The sequence below is a fragment of the Peromyscus eremicus genome, chromosome 4 (genome assembly GCF_949786415.1).
Source record: "Peromyscus eremicus chromosome 4, PerEre_H2_v1, whole genome shotgun sequence".
NCBI lineage: Eukaryota > Metazoa > Chordata > Mammalia > Rodentia > Cricetidae > Peromyscus > Peromyscus eremicus.
The window spans coordinates 51,701,758-51,726,218 of record NC_081419.1 but is presented as its reverse complement, the minus strand read 5'-3'; the positions used below and the strand labels follow the sequence as shown (position 1 = coordinate 51,726,218).

Genomic DNA, 24,461 nt, shown 5'->3' with positions numbered 1-24,461 from the left:
ATCTTCAAGATCTGGTCTCTGGCTATTCTTCTCTTGAGTAAGAAATACAAGCAGCTTCCTCATATGCTTACAACTAATTTGCTCGTCGCTCAGGTTAGTAGATCTTTAAGTGGTGCTTTCCCTAGGGTTATTGTACTGTATGAGAGAAAATTACTTTCTTAGTTTTTTTTTTTTCAGTTACAAAGTCCCAATATATTATTAGCAGATATAATCAATTATAATTTAATTACAACTAATTTATGCTTGCTATATTAAATGTTGCAATAGGTCTTAAACTTTAAGATTAATAATGGCAATTAATGATAACGTTACGTTTTTAAAATACAAACGATTGAATCATTAAAAAATTGAACTCTCACCTGGGTGTGGTGACCCACACTTACAATTCTGAGCATTTAGGAGGCGGAAGCAGGAAGCCCGCTGTGAGTTTGAAATCAGCCTGTGTTACAGAGTAAGACTCCATCTTGAAGATGAAAACAATAACAAAAAGAGTGCTCACGTGACCTTACTTTACAGTTAGGTCTTGGCATGGTGTCATTAACGGAAAGAAGTTTACCGTTTTCTGTGTAAATCGTTACTAAATAAGGCTGAAAGTTAGAATATCGTCTTCATTTTCATTTAATGTGTGCATTGTTGAAGGCTCTATGGAAAAGAGGTTTTTAATCATAAAGCTTGAAATTTTAGGAAAACCAATATATAGTAGTTGATGGTTAGCAATAATTTTAAATAAATGATTATTTTCTGTGAGTAAAACTTCAATGGGTATGATTAGAGTAATAGCTTTTTTCCCTGTTATATTGAATCATACAATTTACTTTTAACTACTTACAAAATCTTTTAATAATTTTTTCTTTAGTCTATTGTTTGTGCTGGAATGATGATATGGAATTTTGTTAAGGAAAAAAATTTTGTTGGACAAATGTTGGTGTTTGTTCTATTGTACAGCTCCTTGTACAGCACCTATTTATGGACAGGTAAGTTGTCTCCTGAAAGGACTGTTACAGTCTGCCCCCTCCTCTCCCTCTGAAAGACCTCAGCATCTGTGATCCATCTGATGTCTGTTAGCACAGGTCAAGGTGTTTGCTCTGTTACACACACACACACACATACACACACACACATACACACACACACACACACACACACACACACACACACACACACACACCTCCAGAGCTGAGTTATCTGCTGAGTGCATTATTTCTGCCTGGCTCAAAGCCCTCTTCAGTCACGTGGTTCTTTTCATTGGGCGGCCATTGGCTCTAGGCCAGTCTCAGTGTAGCACCCTCTTGGAGACCCCAGGGAGAAGGGCAGAGGTGTCCCAGAGCTCACTTCTGGAATCCTACTGAACTGCAAACTGTGCTTTTGCCTCATACAATTTAACGGCCTTTGGGTCTTCTGGGGTTTTCTTGTGATTTGTTTCTTTGTTTCTTTGTTTTATTTTATGTTCATTGGTGTTTTGCCTGCATGTATGTCTCTGAGGGTGTCAGAAGCCTTGGAACTGGAGTTACAGACAGGTGTGAGCTGTCGTGTGGGTGCTGGGAATTGAACCTGAGTCCTCTGGAAGAGCAGCTATTCGGTGCTCTTCACCTCTGAGCCATCTCTCCAGCCACTGGGTCTTCTGTTTTACTACTTCTAAAGCCGGCTTGCAGCACATTACACAGATATCCTGAGGATGAACTGAAGTATCGGTATTTACATCTGGTACACAGCACACATTCAAGAAATGAGAATCTATCAATCATTTAATAGAGAGAAAAGAGGCAATAAGAGAACAAGAAAAGTGGATAAGAGGATGTGGAGGGGCTGTGGAGATGACTTAAAGTGGGTGAGAGCATGGACTGCTCCAGAGGACCTAGGTTCAATTCCCAGCACCCACACGGAGGCTCACAACCATCTGTAACTCCAGTTCCAGGGGATCCAAAGTCCTTTTCTGGCCTCCCTAGGCACCAGTCATGCATGTGGTGCATAGACATTCATGCAAGCAAAACACTCATATAGGTTAAATAAAATGATTTTTAATAGAGGACCCAATGATAAAGAATACTCTTTCAATTGACTCCAAAAACGATGGCAAAATGTGTAAGCTAGCATTGCTGTTTTGAAATGTAACATTCATTTAGAAGCAGACATTCTGGTATGTTTGTGAAATGTACTGTCTGGTTTGGTTGACTTTGTGCTTATATCACAAATTTGAAATTGTAAAATGGTACCAGAAGGGGAATTGTACAGTGGTTAATAAGCAAGGGCCAAGAAGTGACCATTGGGAAGACCTTTGGTTTCACACTCTGAGGGTCAAGCTGGTCCCCTCTAAGTCCATGGCCTTTTGAAGTGAGGCAGCAGCATGGAGAGGAATACAGAATGACAGATTCACAAACACAAGATGCTTTGTGCTTCTTCGAGGCAAGTATCCCTGTCATAGCATGCGACTTGTCATGAGATGTCACCTTAAAGGAACCTAGAGACTCTAATTCCAAACATAGGTGGCCCAAGCTGATCTCCATACTGAAGTTTATTCAGGTGGATTTGTAATGAGAGTGGGAGAGTAGCAAATAGATTTGTCAAAAGGCCCTAGCTGTCTCCAAACCCTGCAAACATGCATGCGGAGATCTGTCTAAAGTACTCATGAGTTCACTGGTAAGTAAAGGTGTCCTGTGATCGTCAGATTATTATAAATATAGCATGATTTATGGTTCAGTTGCCAAAGGCTAGGCTTACAACCAAAGGGACAAAATCACAGACCCATTCTGTGTATTTTAAAATCTCATGTTCAGTCCTTTTCAGATTGGTTTAAAAACCACCTTCACCATTTCTGTCCTTACCCGCACAATCACCTGCTTTGTTTTTTCCTTTAAAATCAATGGCTTTTTTTTTTTCTCCGAGACAGGGTTTCTCTGCGTAGTTTTGGTGCCTGTCCTGGATCTCGCTCTGTAGACCAGGCTGGCCTTGAACTCACAAAGATCCGCCTGGCTCTGCCTTCCGAGTGTTGGGATCAAAGGCGTGCGCCACCACCGCCCAGCTAATCAGTTGCTAACACAGCCGACAAACCCAGTACCAGTGATGCCGAGCTTCACTCACTAATCAAACAGTTTCAAATGTACACTGAATGCATAAATAGTCCATTTCTATACCTTTTTGCTGGTCCAGTTTAGAGATTTCATTTTGCAGATTATGAAAGCAAGCCCAAAGACCTGCTGTCATTGCACAGCTCTGGTTCTTCACAGAGTGAGAAGAATCCAAATTTCAGAGTGCCAAACCCTTGTCAAGGACCTCAGTATCTGCTTATGTTAACTCTAGTTTAAAGTGCTAATTATCCACGCCCGTTTATGTTAATTCTAACTTAAAGTGTTAATTATAAGAAAGGATCTTATTTGGGTAATGTGGATCACAGCTTGAAATGTAAAGTGGAACTCTGCTCCCTGTTTTTTTTTTTGGTTAGCTTCAGTTACTTACACATATAGGGTTATGATCTGGTTATCTCACGGCCTTTCTTTCTTCAAACTCCTAGACAGTCTTCATTTAATTGTAAGTTGTGACGTCATCTGGCCTTCACTTGGCTCAAACTTAATATATAAAGTGAAATCTAAGTGCTGACTGATGAGACTACTTAATTGTAAGTTGGACACGAGGTGATTATGAAAATATGCCAAATAGACTGAAAATTTCTTATAGACATATTATTTCCAGACCCTGAAAATACATCGTAGGAACCCTAGGACAGTTTCAGAACTTCTCATGCTCCTCAGAAGGCTGGGTTTCTACACCACTCTGTCCTCTGCTGTGTGGCTTGGGCGAGCCCTTGTTTCTTCCATACCTATGAAATTAAAGTGTTGGTTTGGAACGGAGGTTTCTTCCACCTCCAGTACTCAGATTCTGTAGCCCTGTGGAGTTTATTAAGTGCCACATGTATAAGTGACAGTGTCAGGCATAAGGAAAATTCAAGAACTTGAAAACAAGCTAGTGTCATGGCTCCTGTCTCATTTCAGCACTCAGAAGGCTGAGGCAGGAGGATTGAGAGTTTAAGGACAGCTGAGCTACATAGCAACCCAGTCTCAAGAAACAAACCAAACCAAACCAAAAAATAACAAAAATCTTGAAGTATTTATGTCTGTATTAGGTTTGTGGCACATTTGTATTAAGTTTGTGTCATATTTATATGAAGCTTCAGCCCTACATTTGAGGCATTTTCCAAAACCTAACCTGGCTAAGAAATATAGATACTTCTTAGCACCAACAAAATGGAGTCACTCTTGGAAATGTTCTGTATATAGTTAACTTTTCCAACTCTACTAAATTCTAATCAAATAAATGAAAAAAAAAACAACCACTATGCCTTTGAAAAGAAATCCTTCAGTAAAACAAGACTTGAGTAAAGAAACGATTCTAGGAAGGGAAACGAAAGTATTTTTAATTTAGAAAAATGGCTTGAAACAACAGTTATTTATAAAGAGGAAAATTGGGAGCAAAACCCAGACTACTGTTTAAAAAAACCAGCATGGCGGTGCACACTTGTAACCCCAGAACTTGGGAAGTGGAGGATGGGTGTCAGGAGTTCAGCTGGTACCTGATACCCAAACCAGCCAAAGCCACAAAGCAAAAGGCAAACTGGACCGCCAGGATACCCAAATCAGCACGGTGTTTTACAGAGTGCAGGGCTGCAGCTTCTGTTCATGTCAAGGGTAATCATTTCTTTTACAATCCTACTTTCTTGTTTCCAGGCCTTCTAGCCGTTTCTTTGTTTCTTTTAAAAAAGCGTGAGAACATGCAGATCCCTGTGGGAATCATCATAATATCCGGCTGGGGGTAAGTGGTCTTTTTCTGTTTTCTTACGGGTTCCCACACACAGCCACTGTTCATTCACGCTTTCTTTCTCAATGACTCTGGTTACAGGATCCCTGCTCTCCTCGTTGGCGTGCTTTTGATAACTGGGAAACACAATGGAGACAGCATTGACTCCGCCTTCTTTTATGGAAAAGAGCAGGTGGGAAGAGTTTATTGGAGGTTCCCTTCTTAGGAATTTCTTTTCTTTTTTTTTTTTTTTAAAGATTTATTTATTTAGTATACAGCACGTATGACTGCAGGTTAGAAGAGGGCACCAGATCTCATTATAGATGGTTGTGAGCCACCATGTGGTTGCTGGGAATTGAACTCAGGACCTCTGGAAGAGCAGTCAGTGCTCTTAACCTCTGAGCCATCTCTCCAACCCCAGGAATTTCTTTTTAGCTAGTTTATGTACCTTGATGTTCTTATATTAAAATTAAATTGAAATATACATATATATATACATATATATATATATATATAAATTTTTTTTTTCAAGACAGGGTTTCTCTGTGTAGCTTTGCGCCTTTTCCTGGAACTCACTTGGTAGCCCAGGCTGGCCTCGAACTCACAGAGATCCGCCTGGCTCTGCCTCCCGAGTGCTGGGATTAAAGGCGTGCGCCACCACCGCCCGGCTATATATATATAATTTTTATTTATTCATTTTTGGTTTTTTTGAGACAGGGTTTCTCTGTGTGGCTTTGGAGCCTTTCCTGGAACTCACTTGGTAGCCCAGGCTGGCCTCAAACTCACCAAGATCCTCCTGGCTCTGCCTCCCGAGTCCTGGGATTAAAGGCATGCACCACCACTGCCTGGCACTTGAAAATATATTTTAATTTATTGTATAGGACACTGGTGATTTTATAACACGGTATGACACCTCAAGATATGACCAGTTTTAGCTGAAGATTTCTAAATGCTTATAACTTGATTTTTTAAAATTTTGGTTTTTTTTTAAAGATTTATTTTTATTTTGTGTATGAGTGTTTTGCCTACATACATACACAATGTGTGTGCAGAAACTGTGGAGGCCAGCAGAGGGAGTTGGATCCCCTGGAACTGGAGTTACAGACTGTTCCGAGCTGCCATGTGGGTTCTAGGAATCCATCTTAGCCAGGACCTTTGTAGGAGCAGAAAGTGCTCTTAACCACTGAGCTATCTATCTAACCCCTTAACTGATTTTCATTAAGATACATTTATGAGCTATGTTTTCTCTGCTGAAGGCAAAAAAGTAAACAACTTGGCAGTAATAGTAAATGTCAAATATGTTACTCTTATGAGAAGTACAAATTCCAGAACAAAGTGTATTTGAGCAAAGCGTATTTGCAAATCTATAGACCAGGAGGCTTATGGGACTTGCTGGATTCTTCAGGGGTAGGATCCACCAGCATATGTTTTAAAAAACTTCCACCAAAGATTTTTAATTCTTACCTTTTGTTTTGTAATTTCGAACTTAATTCAGTTTTGTGAGAATAAACAAGATTATATATAAAAAGGACTTACACTAATACATCCAGCTGGTGCTCATAAATATTAGCTATAATTTTTATAATTATCACTATAAGCAAGCCTCCATTCACTGAAGTATGGTTGAACTACGTGCAGCATTCAGAAGTAAATAAAGAGTCTGTAAGAAATCATTTCATTACTTAAAGGAAACCAATGGCTGTATTGTTAACCACTTGCCGTACATGAAACATCTAAGAAACCTGTATGATTAAAGACAAACCATGATTTCTTTCAAGTAAATCACGTTTCTCCCATACTCCTACCCATTTTAAAAAAACATTGTCCTGTAGTATTTAAAGCTATGGGGTGGGGGAGATCTGTGGTTGGTATGTAAAATGAATAAAAAATTTCTTAATTAAAAAAACTATATAGATATATTTTCTATCAAAAAGTGTTTTTTATTTTAAATTATTTATTTTTATTTTATATGCATTGGGTATTTTGCCTGCATGTATGTCTGTGTGAGGGTGTCAGATCTTCTGGTACTGGAATTACAGGCAGGTATGAGTTGTCATGTGAGTGCTGGGAACTGAACCCAGGTCCTCTGGAAGAGCAGCCAGTGTTCTTAACCATGGAGCCATCTCTCCAAAAAAGTTTTCTTAAACCTACTGTACTAAGATTATTAATATGAGATTGTGAAAACTGGCCTAACATCTTTTTCTGATACTGGCAGATGATCACCACAGCAGTCACCCTGTTCTGCAGCATTCTGATGGCTGGTGTGTCACTCATGTGCATGAACCGTACCACCCAAGCTGGTCACTATGAAGGTTTCGGCCAATCTCAGAACCACAAACCAGTAGAGCCTGGAAGCACTGCATTTGAGGAGAGCCCAGCACCAACAAATGAACCAGAACTCTTTACAAGTTCTATCCCAGAAACAAGTATGAGCTCTACATACCTATAATTTTATTTTTGATTTTTCAAAACAGGCTTTCACTGTGTAGCCTTGGCTGTCTTAGAACTCACTCTGTAGATCAGGCTGGCCTTGACCTTACAGAGATCTGCCTGCTTCTGCCTCCTGAGTGCTGGGATTAAAGGTGTGTGCCACCACTGCCCTATATATATTTGAAAACAAACAAACAGTCACATGTATCCTAGATGTTTTTGCTCAATATAGATTCACTATACTACTCTGAATATTATAGGTATTTGTCAATTGAACAACTTGATAAATTCTATTAGAACTTCATTCCACAACACATGAATCTGAGATTAATGTTTTGTTGAATTATGAGACTTCTGAGTGAGTTGGTTAGTTGGTTGTTTGGTTGGCTGGCTGGCTGTTTGAAACAGGGTCTTATTCTGAATCCAAGGCTGGCCTCAAACTGTTGGTCCTCCTTCTTAAGCCTCCTGAGTGCTGGGAGGACAGTCCTGAGCCACTGTGCCAGTTTTCAGTGCTGGGGACTGAACTCAAAACCTCACACACACTCTGCAAGTGTTCTACCTCTAAGCCCAGCTTTGACCTGAGAATTTTGGCTGAAGTGGAAGGAAAGGAAGGTCCTTCCTAGGAAACTAAACACACACATTTCCAACTTTAGCAACATATCATCAGGCAAGTGCCATTAATAAGATGAATTTTAAGGAGAGCCCTAACTGAATTTAAGGTTAATCATAGAAATTATAAGCCAAGTCAGACTTACCACCTGATTTTTGTATAGTTTCTCAGTTAAGAATTTTTCTTTTACATCTTTAAAAGATTGAAGTTAAGAGATTTTTTTTTTTTTATGACCCTTACAAGTTCTATGAAACTTGAATTTCCCATCCACAGTGTTGTTAGTGGCTGTGTTCATACTGGAATGTCAGAGTTGAATCATTGCCACAGAGCCCAGATGGCTTTTGTGAAAAAATGCTCGGTTATTCCATCTTACGGCTTGTAGTCCATCAGCCTCCAAACCCTTCGGCATCCAGTCTTGCTTATGTGAAATTAACTAACCTTCTTCAAGGAGCTGTGGTCACACCAGACTCCTGTTGCTGTGCAGGTCAAGACTCTCTAGTCCCCCCCCCCAGTCCCCGATTGTCCCTATTTAACACCTGTTCTTCCTCCTCTTCCTATGCACTCTCCCTGTGCACACTCCCTGTGCACTCTCCCTGTGCACTCTCCCTGTGCACACTCCCTGTGCACACTCCCTGTGCACACTCCCTGTGCACACTCCCAGACTCCCCATGCTTTGCCCCGGACTGGCACCTGTGTGGTCTCACCTCTCTTCCTGCTGTTGCTGCAAAGCCCTTCAGCCTGGGCCCACTGACGATTTGTGATGACATCATCAGACTTTTATTCTTTCAAGCTCCTTGACCGTGTTCCTTTTAAAACGGAAGTTCAATGATGTCTTTACTAAAACGTTAGACTCTGTTTTCCGTAAGCCCGGTATACTTCTCAGATCATGCCCGACCTCCTTCCCTTCCTCACTTTCTTTGCCCTTTGCAGTTATCCTCTAATCGGGTTTAGGGCAGCCCTAGAAGACTCCCAGGTCGCCTGCCCTGTAGTCTTCCTCCGTGAATGTTCTAGATGGCTGCCAAACGCTAACATCTCTGGGAAGCACTAAACAAGGGACTTGAGACCCTCGCGAGACTTTTGCATTTCTCTTCCACTTGACTTTTAGAAACAGCAAAAAACTGAACTGTGGGCTTTAATCCCTGTTGAGATCATCCCCAGCAAGAAGACTAATTTGAATCTGCGTTATAAACGGGGCAGCACTTTATAAACGGGGCAGCTAGCAACTCTGTCCACAGGAAACCTGCAGCACTCATGCTTTCGTCTCCTTATTTATGACCCTAACTTGGTTGCGGTTTTTGTTTTGTTTTGTTTTTGTGGGACTGAAATTGAACCCAGGGCTTCATGAATGCTAGGGGAGAGCTGTCCTCTTGAGCTGTATCCACAGCCTCCTCCCTCATCTCACTGTTTCATAACTGCTGTTGTTTATTTGGCCCACTCTCCTGTAAATACCATTTCTGATTTGTCTTTATAGCCTCAGTTCCTAGTGAGATATCAGGCTTACTGTACACACTTAGTAATATTATTTTTATGTGGAGTATAGTTGAGTGGGTGTCATGATTCCCTGACACTATCATGAAGACTGCTTGAGTAAAATACTTGATTAATGACCGTTCACCCATGTTCCTAAGGAAAAAGGTTTCAAAATCTGTCTGGTTATGTTTCTCCCCTAAATCTTGTTTTCTTCTGCTTTATTGGAAGTATAAGCACATAACACCTGAGATGACCATCCTGGTCTGTTGTGTAGTTTGGTAGTTCAATATAGCTCACCTATCTCTGTTTCTCCTTGCGTATTTGTTACAGACCTATGACTTTTGTGTTATGAATAGTGTGAAATTAGGGTCACATTTTATTATGTGATTAAGAGCCTAGTTAATATGGCTGGAGAGATGGCTCAGTGATTAAGAACACTTGCTGCTCCTGCGGTGGGCCTGGACTCAGTTCCCAGTGCCTACATGGTGGCTCACATTCCAGTGCATCAGATGCCCTCTTCTGGCTTCCTTGGACACCAGGCACACACATGGTACACATACTTACATGTAGGCAAAACACTCATGCACATAAAACAGAAATATATGAATCTTAAAACAAATAAATCTTGAAAATAAATAAAAACAGTATGTTTAACAAAAAAATATTTGTCTAATAAAGAGAAAGCTGATGGCTACTGATAAGCCCTTATATTTGAAGGAAGAAACTGCAAAGTAGTTTTCTACAGAGGCCATATTTGCTTATTTATGTACACATTTGTGTGCGTGCAGGTATCCATTCCCTGTAGGTATGTTATTGGAATGTGCTGGCCTTACATGTTTTCTTCATTTTTATATCTTTTTGTGTAATTTCATTATTTAAACCTTCACATTTCTGAAGAGAGCTGGATGAGATAATTTATTTTCTTTTCTGTTATTCTGTGGTTCTGTTTTTAACCTTGAGGTGGCATTATTATCTTAAAATTCAAAAGACATTTGTAATGGCTTATAGATAATAGCTTTTGTACTTTGAAATCCTTTTGTTTTTAAGACTATCACAGGAGAACTTAAGTACATTATCAATGAGAGGTTAAGCCTAAGTATTACTCATTTTTCTAGCATGTACATTTTAATAGTTTACCACTGAAGTTATAATTCTATTCATATTGCAATCCATGTCAGGAAGCACCATGCCTATATAACTGTGTAGCAAGAGTTTTCCTGACTGGCCCACAGTCAGGACAAATCTCTGACACCCGCCAGTCCCACAGCCACTCAGACCCAACCAAGTAAACACAGAGACTTATATTGGTTACAAACTGTATGGCCGTGGCAGGATTCTTGCTAACTGTTCTTACAGCTTAAGTTAATCCATTTCCATAAATCTATACCTTGCCACATGGCTTGTGGCTTACCGGGATCTTCACATGCGGCTTGTCATGGTGGCGGCTGGCAGTGTCTCTCTGACTCAGCCTTCCACTTCCCAGAATTCTCTTCTCTGCTTGTCCGGCCTATCCTTCCTGCCTGGCTACTGGCCAATCAGTGTTTTATTTACTAACCAATCAGAGCAACACATTTGACATACAGAACATCCCACAGCATAACTGTAAAAAAAAAAATTTTAAAGGTCACTGTGTGCAGTTATCAGAGGAAATAAACATATAAATAAATAAATACAGAGGAAAATTACAGCTATGCAGCCTGTCCCACTGTGACTGCGTAGAGCAGCCTGCCTATGAGCCGCCTGCCTATGAGCCAGCTGGAGATTCAGCCATGTGTGCTTGTAGAGAAGAGTGGAGTACTGCTTCCCCCGAATCTTCCAGACTCCTGAGCTGGAAGAGCTTGAAAGAGTGACTGCAGAGATGAGCCTGAAAGAGGATTCTATCAGCCATGCCCAGATGGGGGCTTCTGACTGACTGTAAAGAATTATCCAGAAAGAAGGGAATGCCTTTGGTCCAATCGCTGGGGCAGGTAGACAATGAATCCAAGTCACAGGCAGCTTTTATTTAGGCCAACATTGGTCATCAGCAGAGCAGTTGTATTTAGGAAAATGATGAATGAAAGTCTTGTTTTAGGAAATGATTGAATTCTTAGTTTCTGAAGTACAGTGTCTCCAGGAAGCAGCCTGGATAAAAACCTTTCTCTCTGTCTCCTGCAGTGAGGGGACAACACAAGGAGCTGATCATTTGTCTGACACCGTTTAATCGCTCACATCTGTATAGCACACCTAGATAGGTACCCGTATGGAAAATGTTTCCACGGAGACAACCTGAGTGGCTTGAGCATGGCTTGGCATCTTTTGAACTTGGGCATTTCTGTTGTGGTTGGGCCCCCCTTCACATCCTATTTCCTATGTCTAGGTTGCTGTTCCTGCTCCTTGGGAAATGGTGACGTACACTGTCCATCAATAGAGCCAGTAACAACTGCAAGTGCCAGTGGGCCTGTGCCTTCTTCCTTTGAGAAAAGTAAGTGCCCTGGGGCCATGGGGGGAGGCTTAAGGGTGAAAAAGAAACCTTTGTATCCTTATATGTGAAAAGAACACTACACAGGCCTCCTGTTGAAGCTATACACTGTAAAACGTGTCTTGAGAATATGTTTCCAATAAGATGGGGGCAAGTGATAATAAGACCATAATCATAGAAACAGAACTCATTTTGAAAAAAATAAAATTCTTAAAGATAGTATTAAAATTGATTTCCCAATAAATTTAACTCACATGCCTGAGGGTATAGCTCAGTGGTAAGTACTTGCCCAACATAAAATCCAATGTTTCATCCCCAGAATTTTTAAAACAAAAAACAAAGGTTAATTGAAGTGAGAAACCCAGGAGACCTATTGAATTTTGGCCTTTTTTCTTCTCTTAAAAGCTGAGACTGTCCCCCTAGCTTTATTTGCTAGGACCAGGACTAATTAATTAGTTAGGCTCTTTATAAAATGCAAGAGGTAATAGTACATTTGTTTCATGCTTTGTCAAAATAGAACATAATAGGGTATTTGTGACTCATGTGGATTCATCACAGATAAAACTATTAATTCAACCTTTAAAATTATATGTAAACTATATGAAGTATGTCTAAGTTGTGTATCATAATTATGTACCATAAATTTTGTAGACAGAGACCCTTGTTAAGTAGGTAGAAGGAACTACCGCATACTGCTTGTGCATCTTCAGAGACTCTGCACCATAACATGAGGGTGTTCTCCAGGGCGACTGACAGTTAGAGCCCAAGTCTTAGCTGAGTGCGCTTCGGTGCTGTTTCTCTTGGGAAGTCATGTGGGTTTGGAATAAACTCCGCTCACTGTTTTGTAGCAGACCACTGTGTGAGTCACTGTGACTCCCGAAGCTGCATCCTAGCCCAGGAGGAAGAGCAGCACCTGCAGACTGGAGACCCTCAGCTGACTCGACACGTCCTGCTGTGTTTACTGCTCATCATTGGCCTGTTTGCTGTAAATGCTTCTTCTGCTTCTGTTGGGGGGTATTTCTTTAAACAGTCGGCTTCTCTCAGAGAAACTTCACTGCTACTTTGCGGAAGTATGGTGGTTAGGCCATCTGAATTTTAACATATAGCTAAATGTTTGAGGCAAATAAACTTTTAAAATAATTTTTAGGGCCTAGAGAGATGGCTCAGCAGTTAAGAGCACTTGCTGCTCTTGCAGAGGACCAAAGATTCTCATCATCTATAACCACTGTCTGTAACTACAGTTCCAGGGGATCTGACGCCCTCTTCTGGCCTCTGTGGGCGCCAGGCAAACACATGAGAACAACATATATATACACAGGAAAACACTCAGACACATACACCTTTAAAATTTTTTAATTATGAAAATCTTCATACTGTAGAGAACAAGAAAAGTATCTATCACACTAATGCCTTCTAATTTTTCTTTTTCATTATTATTTAATTCTTTTGTGCTGGAGATTGAACCCAGGGCCTCAGGAATGTGAATCACAAGCTTAAGTACTGACCTGTATCCTCAGCCCTGCCTGCTAACTGTTCAGCACACTCTGCATGGTTCTATAGTCCACTCAGGCTTCTGTGTTGCTTTTCCCCAACTATATCAAACAGGCTACTTGACCAAAGTGTTCAAAGCCATTGTTTTAAATTATTTCCCAATAACCACAAAAAAGCAACATCATAATTTATTCAAGTACTTCTTTGTTCAAAATGCCCTAATAAACACCTCCAGACATTGTGTTTTCTGTTGGTAGATTCCCGAGGTCAAGAACCCTGCATCAAAGTCTAGAAGCATTTCTATGACACAGATGTATTCTATTGATTCTTTTCCAGAGGGGTAGTGCATATTCATAGAGCCTTCATGCCAGCATAAAATATTGAAGGATTTTCAATATTATAATTTATAAGTACAGTACTTAATTTTATTGTGTTCATTTCTTTAACTATAGAAGGGTTTTTATTTGCTATCCTCATTTGTGAATTATCAGTTGTTACACATGATCCCTTACGATGCTTAGAGTGTGACTCCCTAGAGATGGGAGGTGGGCCAAAAGCCTCTGCAGCCGCCTCACATTGGATGCTCGTTACATAGCGTGGATTAGCCAGCAACACTTAATGGCCATCTAAGAACAAGAGTCAAAAACAAGAACTGCTGCCAGGGACTGCTGCTTAGTGATAGAATTGTTTTCTTGTGTCAAGCTAATTTTAAAATCCATCCTGTGTAGGCTAGTCGGCAGTCCTGATCTATTATGTAAGCTTCTGTATTATGGCTCATGTCTTCTTGCTTCCAAGTTGATCAGAATAGACAGTTTGAGTGGCATCTGTCAAGAGGAAGGTTGAAACCTCTTTGAAAGACAAAGCTTCGACATTCTCTCGGTGTTTTTCCCCTGTCGTCTTTCCCCCCTAATTATTAGCTAGAGAAGTTATCATACTGTGCGCTGGATGGGGAGAAATCATTCTCTGCTTCATTTTCAAGCTGCTTTTTCTTCCCTTTACAGAATCTCTCTAGTTGTTTGTGGTGGCTGTTCAATCACGAGACTGGACGACTCTATGTGGAATTACAGTTTTTCTGTGCCGTGTTTAACTTTGGCCAGGTATTTATTTACTGAGAACGAGAGGGTTGTTTTCCTGGGTGAGGTGATTGGGGGGAGGGTGGTGCAGACAGTGTTTTCTTTTACATCAAAGGGTTCAGTTTGTTTATCAGCTGCTGGTACGCATGACAGCTGACAGCTGCCGCCTGTCTCCCCATAGAGATGAATTATTATATTGGTTGAAGTCATCAGAATGTACGCTGAATGTTTCAGCCAGAAATACCAAAGACTTTTTTTCTTTTGCTTTGCCATTGAGATGAAGAATAATGATTTAAGTAGGAACAAGATGTCCCCAAATTTTTCTTAAACTTATGATCTTCCTAACTCACTTTGGAAGATAACCTGCTTCTCTGAGCCTTAGTTTGGCCATTTAACACTACTAAATATCTCATGTTTTTTGAATGACAGCTACTTAAATCAGTATTTTAAAAATCATGTGATGTATAAATACATTTCAGCAGAAACAATAGTAGTGTTCCTCCAGAGGTTACCCTGTACCAACCCTTGTTAAGAATTTCATGTTCATTATCTCATGTAAATCCCCAAATACCTACAAAACAGATACTATCATTCCCCTCTCATGTTACTATTAAAATTTATATTTGTCTGGCATTTAGAAGGCTTTGGGTTTAATCCCTAGCACTGGGACAAAAAGGGGATATTTAAAGAAAAACAACATTTTAAATTTTGGGAAATATTTTATATGCAAAGTTCAAAATTTGATCTTTTCATCAACCTGCTTTTCTTATCTCTTCTTTTTTAAGGTGCTAGGGATTGAATTTTCACTTGTACATACTAGGCATACTACTAACTACATGTAACCACACTGAACCACATCCCCAACTCAAACCCTTACTTTTTGATTAGAGAATATTCATGCATAAACTGAATATCAACTTGAAAAATACTGTGTTGGAAATCACTGCCCATTAAATTTGAAATATTTTGCCATATAAGGTAGTTAAAATTTGTCAGTTTCTGCTTCTACATATTTTCACCTTCCACTAACCACTCAAAGTGTTTCCTGCTTGTTTTGACATTGTTATTGGAAGAAAACCAGCAAAGTATAAAGGAACACATTATATAATAAGTTCATTACAGACAAACATGGGTGCCCCAGGTGAGCCATCTGATACCAGTTTCACTTGTGATACTATTTAAGATCTGACATTACCCAACTATAGAATACTAGGCTGAAAATTCACAGCCCCCCTAAGCATTTTGCATTCAGAAAGCCTACTCCAGATTGAGCCATGTTAGGAGAGGAACCAAGCAAGCTCCATTCCACAGGGCTTTGTCAAGAACAGAACTAATGGCAGGAATGTTGTACTTCAAATGCTATCCACACAGCTTATGGCTCAAAGGCATGAGAAGACACAATCTCACTCGAATCCTATTTTCCTTTTAAGGACCTAGTGTAGTGAGATGTTCCCTTCTGATTATTTGTACTTAAGACAATCAAGTCCTTCATGTAATATTTTGTATTTACAAATTTTTAATTATGTGTATGTCTGTCTTATTGGTGTGTCTGGGGAAGGTGGGGTATGTGCATGTGAGTACAGTTGCCTGTGGAGGCCAGAAGAGGGCGTCAGATCCTCTGGAACTGAGTTATAAGCAGTTTTGAGCCACTCAGCATGAGTGCTAGGAACTGAGCTCAGCTTTTCCAGAAGAGTCCTATGGACTCCCTACTGCTGGGCCCACCCTCTAGCTTCATGTAACGGCACATGAAGAACTATGCTTGCAATGCATAAGTCTTTGGGGGACCTTTCATATCTACAACATAATGCTAACTGTATTAAAATTAGATATTATAGCCCTTGTTAATTACATTTATGAAGTTTCAACAGAAAAATAATAAGTACTTGGGCACTCACAGAGAGATCTTTTAAAAAGAGGGAAACACAAACATGTAGGCTTTGAATGATTGTGTTTTTCTTCAGGAGCTGTCGTGCAAACGCAGTTCTTCAACACTGGCTTTTAGCACCCATCATAATTACTAGGACAGAATGACTGAGAAGAGGCGACGAGCGGGTGTCGTGTGCCTGCAGGCACTGAACTTCAGCCTGCTTTGTATGCTGAATTTAAAATGTTGCCCTCATCACTATCGGCTGCTTTCTCACACACTGACTGTCTTCATTTCTGTCTTAACATTTTATTGTTGAATTCAAACGGAATTACTGTTTTCTCTCCTAGGGATTTATTTCCTTTGGAATCTTTGGGTTGGACAAACATTTAATCATCCTACCTTTCAAAAGAAGGTAAATTCAGTTTTGAAATAAGCCTTTGTACTTAAAGGTGATGACAAGGCCATTCTATTAAAATTTGATACTTTTATACTTTTATATCTGCTAGGAGACCATAAATACCACACAAAGGTTATCTGTGAAATCACATATTTGTTGCAGATAATTGCGGAGAAAGTATTGGAAGAAGTATTATAAATCCAGCAATGTAATTTGCATTTTAACAAGAATTGATGGGCATTGACTTCTAGCTATGCTATTAACTACATATAGTTAAATGAAACTTGGAAATGGAAGTAGTAGGTGCTGTATTCCTCATCAAAGTCTACATCTAATTCTTTTTCTCCTTTGACAATAAGCTTTCTCTTTCTATCAAACTGAGTGTTTACAGAAAATTCAAGATTCTCTCAACTTTGGGGGTTTTGTTGGCTTCTAGGAAGGCTTCTTTTAAGGAAGATCAAGGTTTCTTTGTGAAAAATAACAAGGTAAAAGTTTCAACATGGGATGGAGAGAGAGGCAGGGAAAAATGTTTGTTCTTCACTTGCTCTCGAGGGAAAATTCATAGACACTAGAAGGGCTAACGGAATTCAACCTGCCTACTCTATAAGGAGTGCCAGTTAAGAGGGTCTGCCCCTTCTCCATCATCATCACTGTCATTATTTACATTAAGATGTCATTGCCAAGGGTCATAAGCATTCCTAAAAGAAAAGTATAGAAGAAAAGCCATTCAGCTTAGTCGCCAGCTTCATAATGCTGGCCAAATCAATTGTCAACATTGTCTTGCCTGGACAGACAGAATGGACTGTTTTAGACTCCAGACCCTGGCGCTTGTTTCTGTGCTACTAATGTTGGAAATGGTGAAATAAAATGCCTATCCATAAGTTACTTGGTTGGCTTAGTTTTGGTTTTAGTCTCTGAGGAAGTGAGAGACATCCGGCTTAGTTTCTAAGTTAGGTCTGTGCTTCAAAAAGGTCAAAGACAGAAGGAATATCTTAGTACAAACTGAAGGGGTCAAACATATCTGCAGCGTGTATAAAGTGGTCAGCCCTGCCCCAGCCTGCTCAAAGAGCGGGTGTAGAACAGGGGCATTTCTGGATCAGAGATTAATGACATCTGGGTATTGATGACAGAGCTTTGGTGATGGATTTAGAATAGTTACTTGGTGAGGTAGTTTGGATCTTCTCACACCCTGTTTTCTTTAAGAAACAGCCTGCTTAAATTTTGGTTTTCAGGCTTGAATTCCTGTGGAACAATAAGGAAACAGCAGAAAACAGAGACTCCCCTGTTTCTGAGGAAATAAAAATGACCTGTCAACAATTTGTCCATTATCACCGTGACCTGTGCATCCGAAACATCGTCAGAGAAAGAAGGTAAAGCCAGTACAGGGTTCAGAAACATAGATTCCAGATTATTAACATTAGGTTTTAACAAGCTAATAACTATGGGTAAGTTTCTAGTTTAAGAAATAAGATATAAAAATGACATATCACTTTGATTTTTACATTTAATGTCAGGTAGCTTCTGATTCCTATATAAAATGTGAGCTGTTGGGTAGGGTATTAACATTCTCTTCATGTTGGCCATTAGTGTCTCTCATAAAGCACTGGAAAACACTAGGTTTGGAAGGGATTTTATATTCTCATCTCCTAGTACTATGTCATTTCATGATGCTGTCAAGAGAATGAAATGAAATTTCTCCCTCTTAATTAATTCTATGATATTTATTTCACTTCCAGTCCTAGTCATTATTTTGTGACATGATATTTATTCTTCTAATCCCCAAGGTACAGCACGTGCTGCAGCAGGAAACGATGAATAAAATAATCAAATATTACAGTGCTAATAGTTTTAGTTGTCATGAAAGAGGAAATAAAACAAAGCAAAAAGTAAAGAACCTAATACCTTTATGTGTATTTCTAAAAATGTGGAGATTACTATTCAAGATGGTTCATTTCTAAGGACTCTGACACTATGCTCAATATGCATGCCATTAATAATCGGAAGAATATAGCCTGGTCGAGGAAGTGGGAAGGGGACTCTCTGAGTGTTAATACTAGAACTTTCTGAGCTGGTACTTCTTGGCAAGTTTAGTTCTCAAAACCTCACATTTCCTTTCCTAAAAAAAAAAAAAAAAAAAAAAAAAAAAAAAAAAAAAAAAAGTCCTCCTTTGGCGTATGGAGAGACGGCTCAGCATTTGCAAGCACTTGTTCTTACAGAGCCCCGGCCTCTCGGTTTCCAGCACCACATGGTGCCTCACAACCTTCTTCTGTAACTCCAGTTTCAGGGGATCTGACTCCCTCTACGGGCCTCCTTGGGCACCAGGCATGCACATGATGCACATACATACATAGGCAAACCACTCACACACATAAAATATTAATAATAAACCACAGAGAAAAATCTTACTTTGATGGCCAAGTGTCTGTGATGAGCCTTGCCCAATTAATAACAATGATAAACTCTGGAGAAAAGTGACTTTTCTACCTTGAGAGGCTAAGCACAGTTTCAGGATACTGCCTATGGATAGTTTGAACAATTTAACGTTGCTTTAAATTTTTCTTTTAAGAAAATCCACAGTTTCCGTCAGGTTACTGTGCTTGCCAACTGTCAGGAAGCAGAACTCTTAGCATTTGCTGAGCTACCAGGTCCCAGATGGCTGAATGGGCACCAGCTGGTATAAACCAGCTGATTCCTGCTTCTCTCCAGATCTGCAGCCTGTCCCATGTCACATTCTCTGACACTCTGTACTATTGCTTAGGCTCTTGGGACAGCGGCCTGCTCACAGCAGTCAGGAAACAAATATCTTCAGTTACTGACTAGGACAGAAGGTATCACCTCTACATTGAAAAGACCCAGACACTAACACTGATATTTCAGATATTGGAGAACAATTTTATGTTATTAACTTTTTTCTAATTCTTATATGTGAAACTCTGTATTTATGGTAAAATGCTTGATTTTTTGACACCCGTTTGTCATTTCATCCTGCTCTTCACCTCTATTTCCTGTTGTCAAGCACTCCAGATTTCACAGCTTGATTGATGCTTGTGGGGTTCTTGCTGTCTAGTGCACATTTGTGAGAAAATGTTCATAATTCATGTAATTGGTTCTCTTGTTTTACATTTCTTTCTCTTTATCCGCTCATACTTAAGCAATCCAAATTTGCATTAGGAAGACAAATATTAAACAATCTAGAAGCAAATAAAAATCAAAGCATGCTTCCTAAAGATTGATTTTTATTATTTTATGAATGTGCATGTGTCTGTGCGCATGCCTATGGAGGTAAGAAGAGGGTGTCAGATCCCCTGGAGCTGGAGTTACAGGCAGTTCTGAGCTGCCTGATGTAGATGCTGGGAACTGAGCTGGGTGCCTCTGGAAGGACACTGAGTCCTAACCACTGAGCCATCTCTCCAGCCCCAAAGCACACTTTTCAAATCTTGAGTTTGCTGTAGGGCAGATTTCACTTGTTTGCTCCAATTCCTAATGAAGCAAATGGTTGTACTGGCTACTGAGGGAAAGAGACTGCAGGTACCATAAGCTGAACATGAAAGTTTGATTTCAGCAGGTTAATAAAACAATAGAACAAAAAGAAGTTTTACTTTTGTTCTTTGAGATGGAATCTCCTCATTTAACTGCTGCTCAAACCGGATTCTGCTGTCCCAACCTCTCAGGAGCTGGAATTACAGGCATGCATCACAGACACAACTGTAACAGTTACACACTAGTCATCTGTGGACAGGTACAAGGCCACACTGGGAGCTGTGGCAGTCAGTGAAGAGCCTGCCACGCAAACACAAGAGCCTGAGTTGGGTCTTTAAAACCCAAGAGAGAGCTGGACCAGTGGCGTGTGCCTGTCAGCCCAGGTGGGGAGAGAGAGCTGGACCAGTGACATGTGCCTGTCAGCTCAGGTGGGGTGAGAGAGCTGGACCAGTGGCGTGTGCCTGTCAGCCCAGGTGGAGAGAGAGCTGGACCAGTGGCATGTGCCTGTCAGCCCAGGTGGAGAGAGAGCTGGACCAGTGGCGTGTGCCTGTCAGCTCAGGTGGGGAGAGAGAGCTGGACCAGTGGCATGTGCCTGTCAGCCCAGGTGGAGAGAGAGCTGGACCAGTGGCGTGTGCCTGTCAGCCCAGGTGGGGAGAGAGAGCTGGACCAGTGGCGTGTGCCTGTCAGCCCAGGTGGGGTGAGAGAGCAGCCAAATCCATGAGCTTTAAGTTCAGTGAGACTCTGTCCCAACCAAGATGGAGAGCCATGGAGGAAAGACAGACCGTGACCCCAGACTCCCACATACATGTGCACACATTACGTGCATGCAAGTGCACATAACACACGCAGGCCATGCTGCTATTAAAAGATACTTCTGGGGGGGGGGGCAGGGGTTAGAGAGATGGCTCAGCAGGTAAAGCGTACTGGCAGCTCTTCCAGAGGACCCGGGTTTGATTCCACATGGCGGCTCACAACCATCTGTTAACTCCAGTTCCAGGGATCTGATGCCCTCTTCTGGCCTTGGGTACTGCATGCACATGGTGTCCACCAGACATAAATGCAGGTAACACTCCCATACACATAAAAATATATAAATAAAAAATTAAAAACTATTGTCAAAAATTGTCTTAATCTATGCTGCTCAGTGTAGTATCCACATGCCATACATAGCGTTTTAAATTCTCGAAAGTTAAACCAAGTTTTCAAAAAAAAGAAAAACTTCTTGGGGCAAGGGAGCCGGCTCAGTAGACAGAGTGCTTGCTTCACAGCGTGAGGACTGGATTTGGGATCTCCAGAACCCACATAAAAGCTGGGCAGGTGGGGTGGCTTGCCGGTCATCCCAGCAGCAGGTTGACAGGCAGGGGATCTGTTGGGGACCCTCTGGCAAGCCAGACTAGCTGGAATGGGCAAGCTCCAGGTCCAGTAAGAGACCCTGCCTCAGTAAATAAAGTGGGGAGGAATCAAAGTCAACCATTGTCCACTTCAGGCTTCCACATGTATGTGTACATACATGTACCCCACACACAATACATTCAAACATGCACAAACACAGAGACACATGCCACACACATACACACGTGCTCCCCTCCTGGAAGAATTTTTCTCAGGCAATACACTTACCTAGTCCGTTTTTAAAAAGTGTTTGTTTTCACAAGCATTACTGGCATTTTTTTTTTTTCACCAGAGTCTTTCTAGGGTCAGGAAAGGTAACAAATCCTTCATGTTTAGAACAGTTCCATTTCTGTCCTGCTCTTAACTATCACACTGTCTTCCCTCATTCCCTTATGTTTTTCTTTGCTCATCCTCTGTCATGCAGTGCCGATACCAGAGTTACAGAGCATATGGCTGAATCATTCCTTTGACATACAGGTGTGGCGCAAAGACTTCTGCTGGGACCTTCTGTGGCTCTGACCTGGTGAACTGGCTGATTGAAGTGGGCCTTGCCTCGGACCGTGGTGAAGCTGTCATCTACGGAGACCGGCTGGTGCAGGGGGGAGTCATCCAACACATCACCAACGATTATGAGTTCCGGGACGAGTATCTGTTTTACAGATTCCTTCAGAAGAGCCCTGAACAGAGTCCTGCCACTACTGTGAGCAACCCCCAACAGGAAAGCTATAAAGAAATTGGCCACTCATCTCCATGCTCCCTTTCCCCTAAGACTTAAATTATGAAGGTGAGAACCCCAGGTGGAGTCGTACCCTCTAGGCTCACATCTGGCACTTTTAGCTGTGAGGCCTCGGGCAGGTCACCTTTCTGAGCCTCCATCATCTCGCCTGCAAATGGCAAATGCATTCCTACCCCGTACTGACACGCTCTGACCTTATGTGCATGTAAAGCACATGGGAAACTGACGAGAGAAAGCCTAGAGTTAAACGTTCTGATAATGAATACAGTAATTGCTACAGGTACCACTATCGTACCGATATTTGAAAATCATTTCTTTCTGCGACTGTTTGTTATAATTTCAAAGTCAGTATCTAACTGGCTGTTATTTTTAAATTGCCAAAGTTGGCAGGCTTGCTGCTCTAAAAATGAACCTTAAGACAACTTTACATTTACCGATAACACTTCCCCCAACAGATTTTTATTTTTTCTAGTAAAAGGTTTTATTTTTCTTTCCACTTCTTTGACAAATACTACCCATTTAAAAATTAAAATTTCTGTTTTATTTTTTAGATAAGGTCTCATGTAGCCCAGGCTGGCCTCAAATTCCCTATGTAGCCAAGGATGGCTTTGAACTCCTGATCTTCCTGTCTCTGTCTCCTGAGTTCAGGGCTTATTGGTGTGTGCCACCATGCCTGGCTAACCCCACTATTTTTTAAAAGTAATTTTTAAATTTATTTTTGATAAAACACCAATTTTAAAGCTTTGTCTTGTCTTCTCTCTGAAGTACTAATGTGTGCCAATAAGAAGAGACTAAGAACATTAATATTATCTCTATAATTTTCAAGTTAAAAATTTAAGTAATTTGAGCATATTCATTCAAATGTTATCGATTAAAGTATTGCCATGACATGACTATTTCTGGCACTTTCAAGGTATCCTGTTGTAGAAGGAAAAATCTATTTTATTCCCTGCATTGACAAAGTATATAGTCAGAAGTTTCAAATTCTAAACCTAACATCCTACCTTTAGAATTTAGTCTTTAAATGTGTCCATGTCTAAAAATGTGTAAGTTTAAAAATGACCAAATGCTGCTTAGTCCACTGAGACCTTTTTAAAAAACGACTCGAACTAGAGAGCTCACAAGCATCAGGAAGTCTTCGTTCCAGGTCTGGAGGCTGTAGTGAAGGATCACAGCGGCGACACGCTCGGCGTCTGGTGAGGCCCTGGTTCAGGTTCACAGATGGTGCCACACGTGGTGGACGGAAGGGCTCTGGTCTCTTCACTCTTAGAAGGGCAAATCCCATTTCAACTCCTCTCTTACGAGCCAGTCTTCTCCAAGGCCACCACACTGCGGCCGGGTTTTGATATCAAGACCATAACACCTTAGATAAAGCTTTACCTTCAGATAATTTGCACATCCTTTGAACAGCCAGTTAATTGTTAGATTTCAGTGATGGTTTAATTTATTTTAAACGTTATTTATCTCATAGTGTTTAATATATAAAAGCCACCTAGAAAATTATTTATGGGTTTTAGTGCCCTGGCCCTTTTAATGTAACAAATACATAACTAAAAAAAAAAAAAAAACTTGCATGGAAGTCTAGTATATTTAAAAAGAAATGAAACTTAGTTATGTTCTGATCGTGGAACTGGGATGTTTTAGGTGGAAGGGAAAGTCGCCCACACTGTAACTAACTCCCGATGCCGGGGGCTATGCAGAAGCATCTGCTCTAGCGGCCTCTGGTGACACAAGACAGAACTCACATGCATGCAAGCAACCCAGATTCAAGGACGGGAATTTGTTTTGTTTGTGAGTAAACCTTATTAAGTATGCTCTTTCATTTGCACAAATGGAATCTGAAACATCATTTTCCATGGGAGGTTCTAAAAACCACAGATCAGAGTGATTTGCAGTTTCAGATGATAAAGGCCTTTAAGGGATGTTTCTAGGATTAAGGGATAAGCTAATTTTATTAAATGAAAATATTTGTATGTTACTTTCTCACTGACAGCACGTTTCTCAATAAAATACTTATTTTAACTTGCATGGTCAACATCTTTTCCTTGAATAATCCAAATAATGCTGACTATGCCACACAAGTTTGTCTGTAAATTCTCAATGCTTTCTTAAGTGATTTTCCTGGGGCTATCTCATGACCTTGTGGTTCTGCAGAGTCTGGAGTAACCGGACTGTCAGTAAACATTTTTTATAAGTACCTTTTAATAATTGGGCACAAGTGGTCAGGTGACGAGTGACAGGGATGCGCAGTCCAGGATCATAAAATGTT

General features: G+C 40.6%; 1 protein-coding gene across 2 annotated transcripts in view; it reads left to right on the top strand.

Annotated features, from left to right (window-relative positions):
• Gpr155 (G protein-coupled receptor 155) overlaps positions 1–24,220 on the top strand; it is a 43,151-nt gene extending 18,931 nt beyond the window's left edge. The window contains exons 7-17 of one of the 2 annotated variants that reach the window (XM_059260705.1): positions 10–93; positions 857–974; positions 4,719–4,803; positions 4,891–4,981; positions 7,004–7,214; positions 11,655–11,759; positions 12,605–12,741; positions 14,249–14,344; positions 16,535–16,599; positions 17,817–17,954; positions 21,934–24,220. In XM_059260705.1, coding sequence (XP_059116688.1) covers positions 10–93; positions 857–974; positions 4,719–4,803; positions 4,891–4,981; positions 7,004–7,214; positions 11,655–11,759; positions 12,605–12,741; positions 14,249–14,344; positions 16,535–16,599; positions 17,817–17,954; positions 21,934–22,231 — 1,428 coding nt within the window. In that variant the 3' untranslated portion in view covers positions 22,232–24,220. Of the gene's footprint in view, positions 1–9; positions 94–856; positions 975–4,718; positions 4,804–4,890; positions 4,982–7,003; positions 7,215–11,654; positions 11,760–12,604; positions 13,397–14,248; positions 14,345–16,534; positions 16,600–17,816; positions 17,955–21,933 lie in introns of those variants that run through there. The other variant, XM_059260704.1, reaches the window with a different exon arrangement.
• Positions 24,221–24,461: the final 241 nt, after the last annotated feature.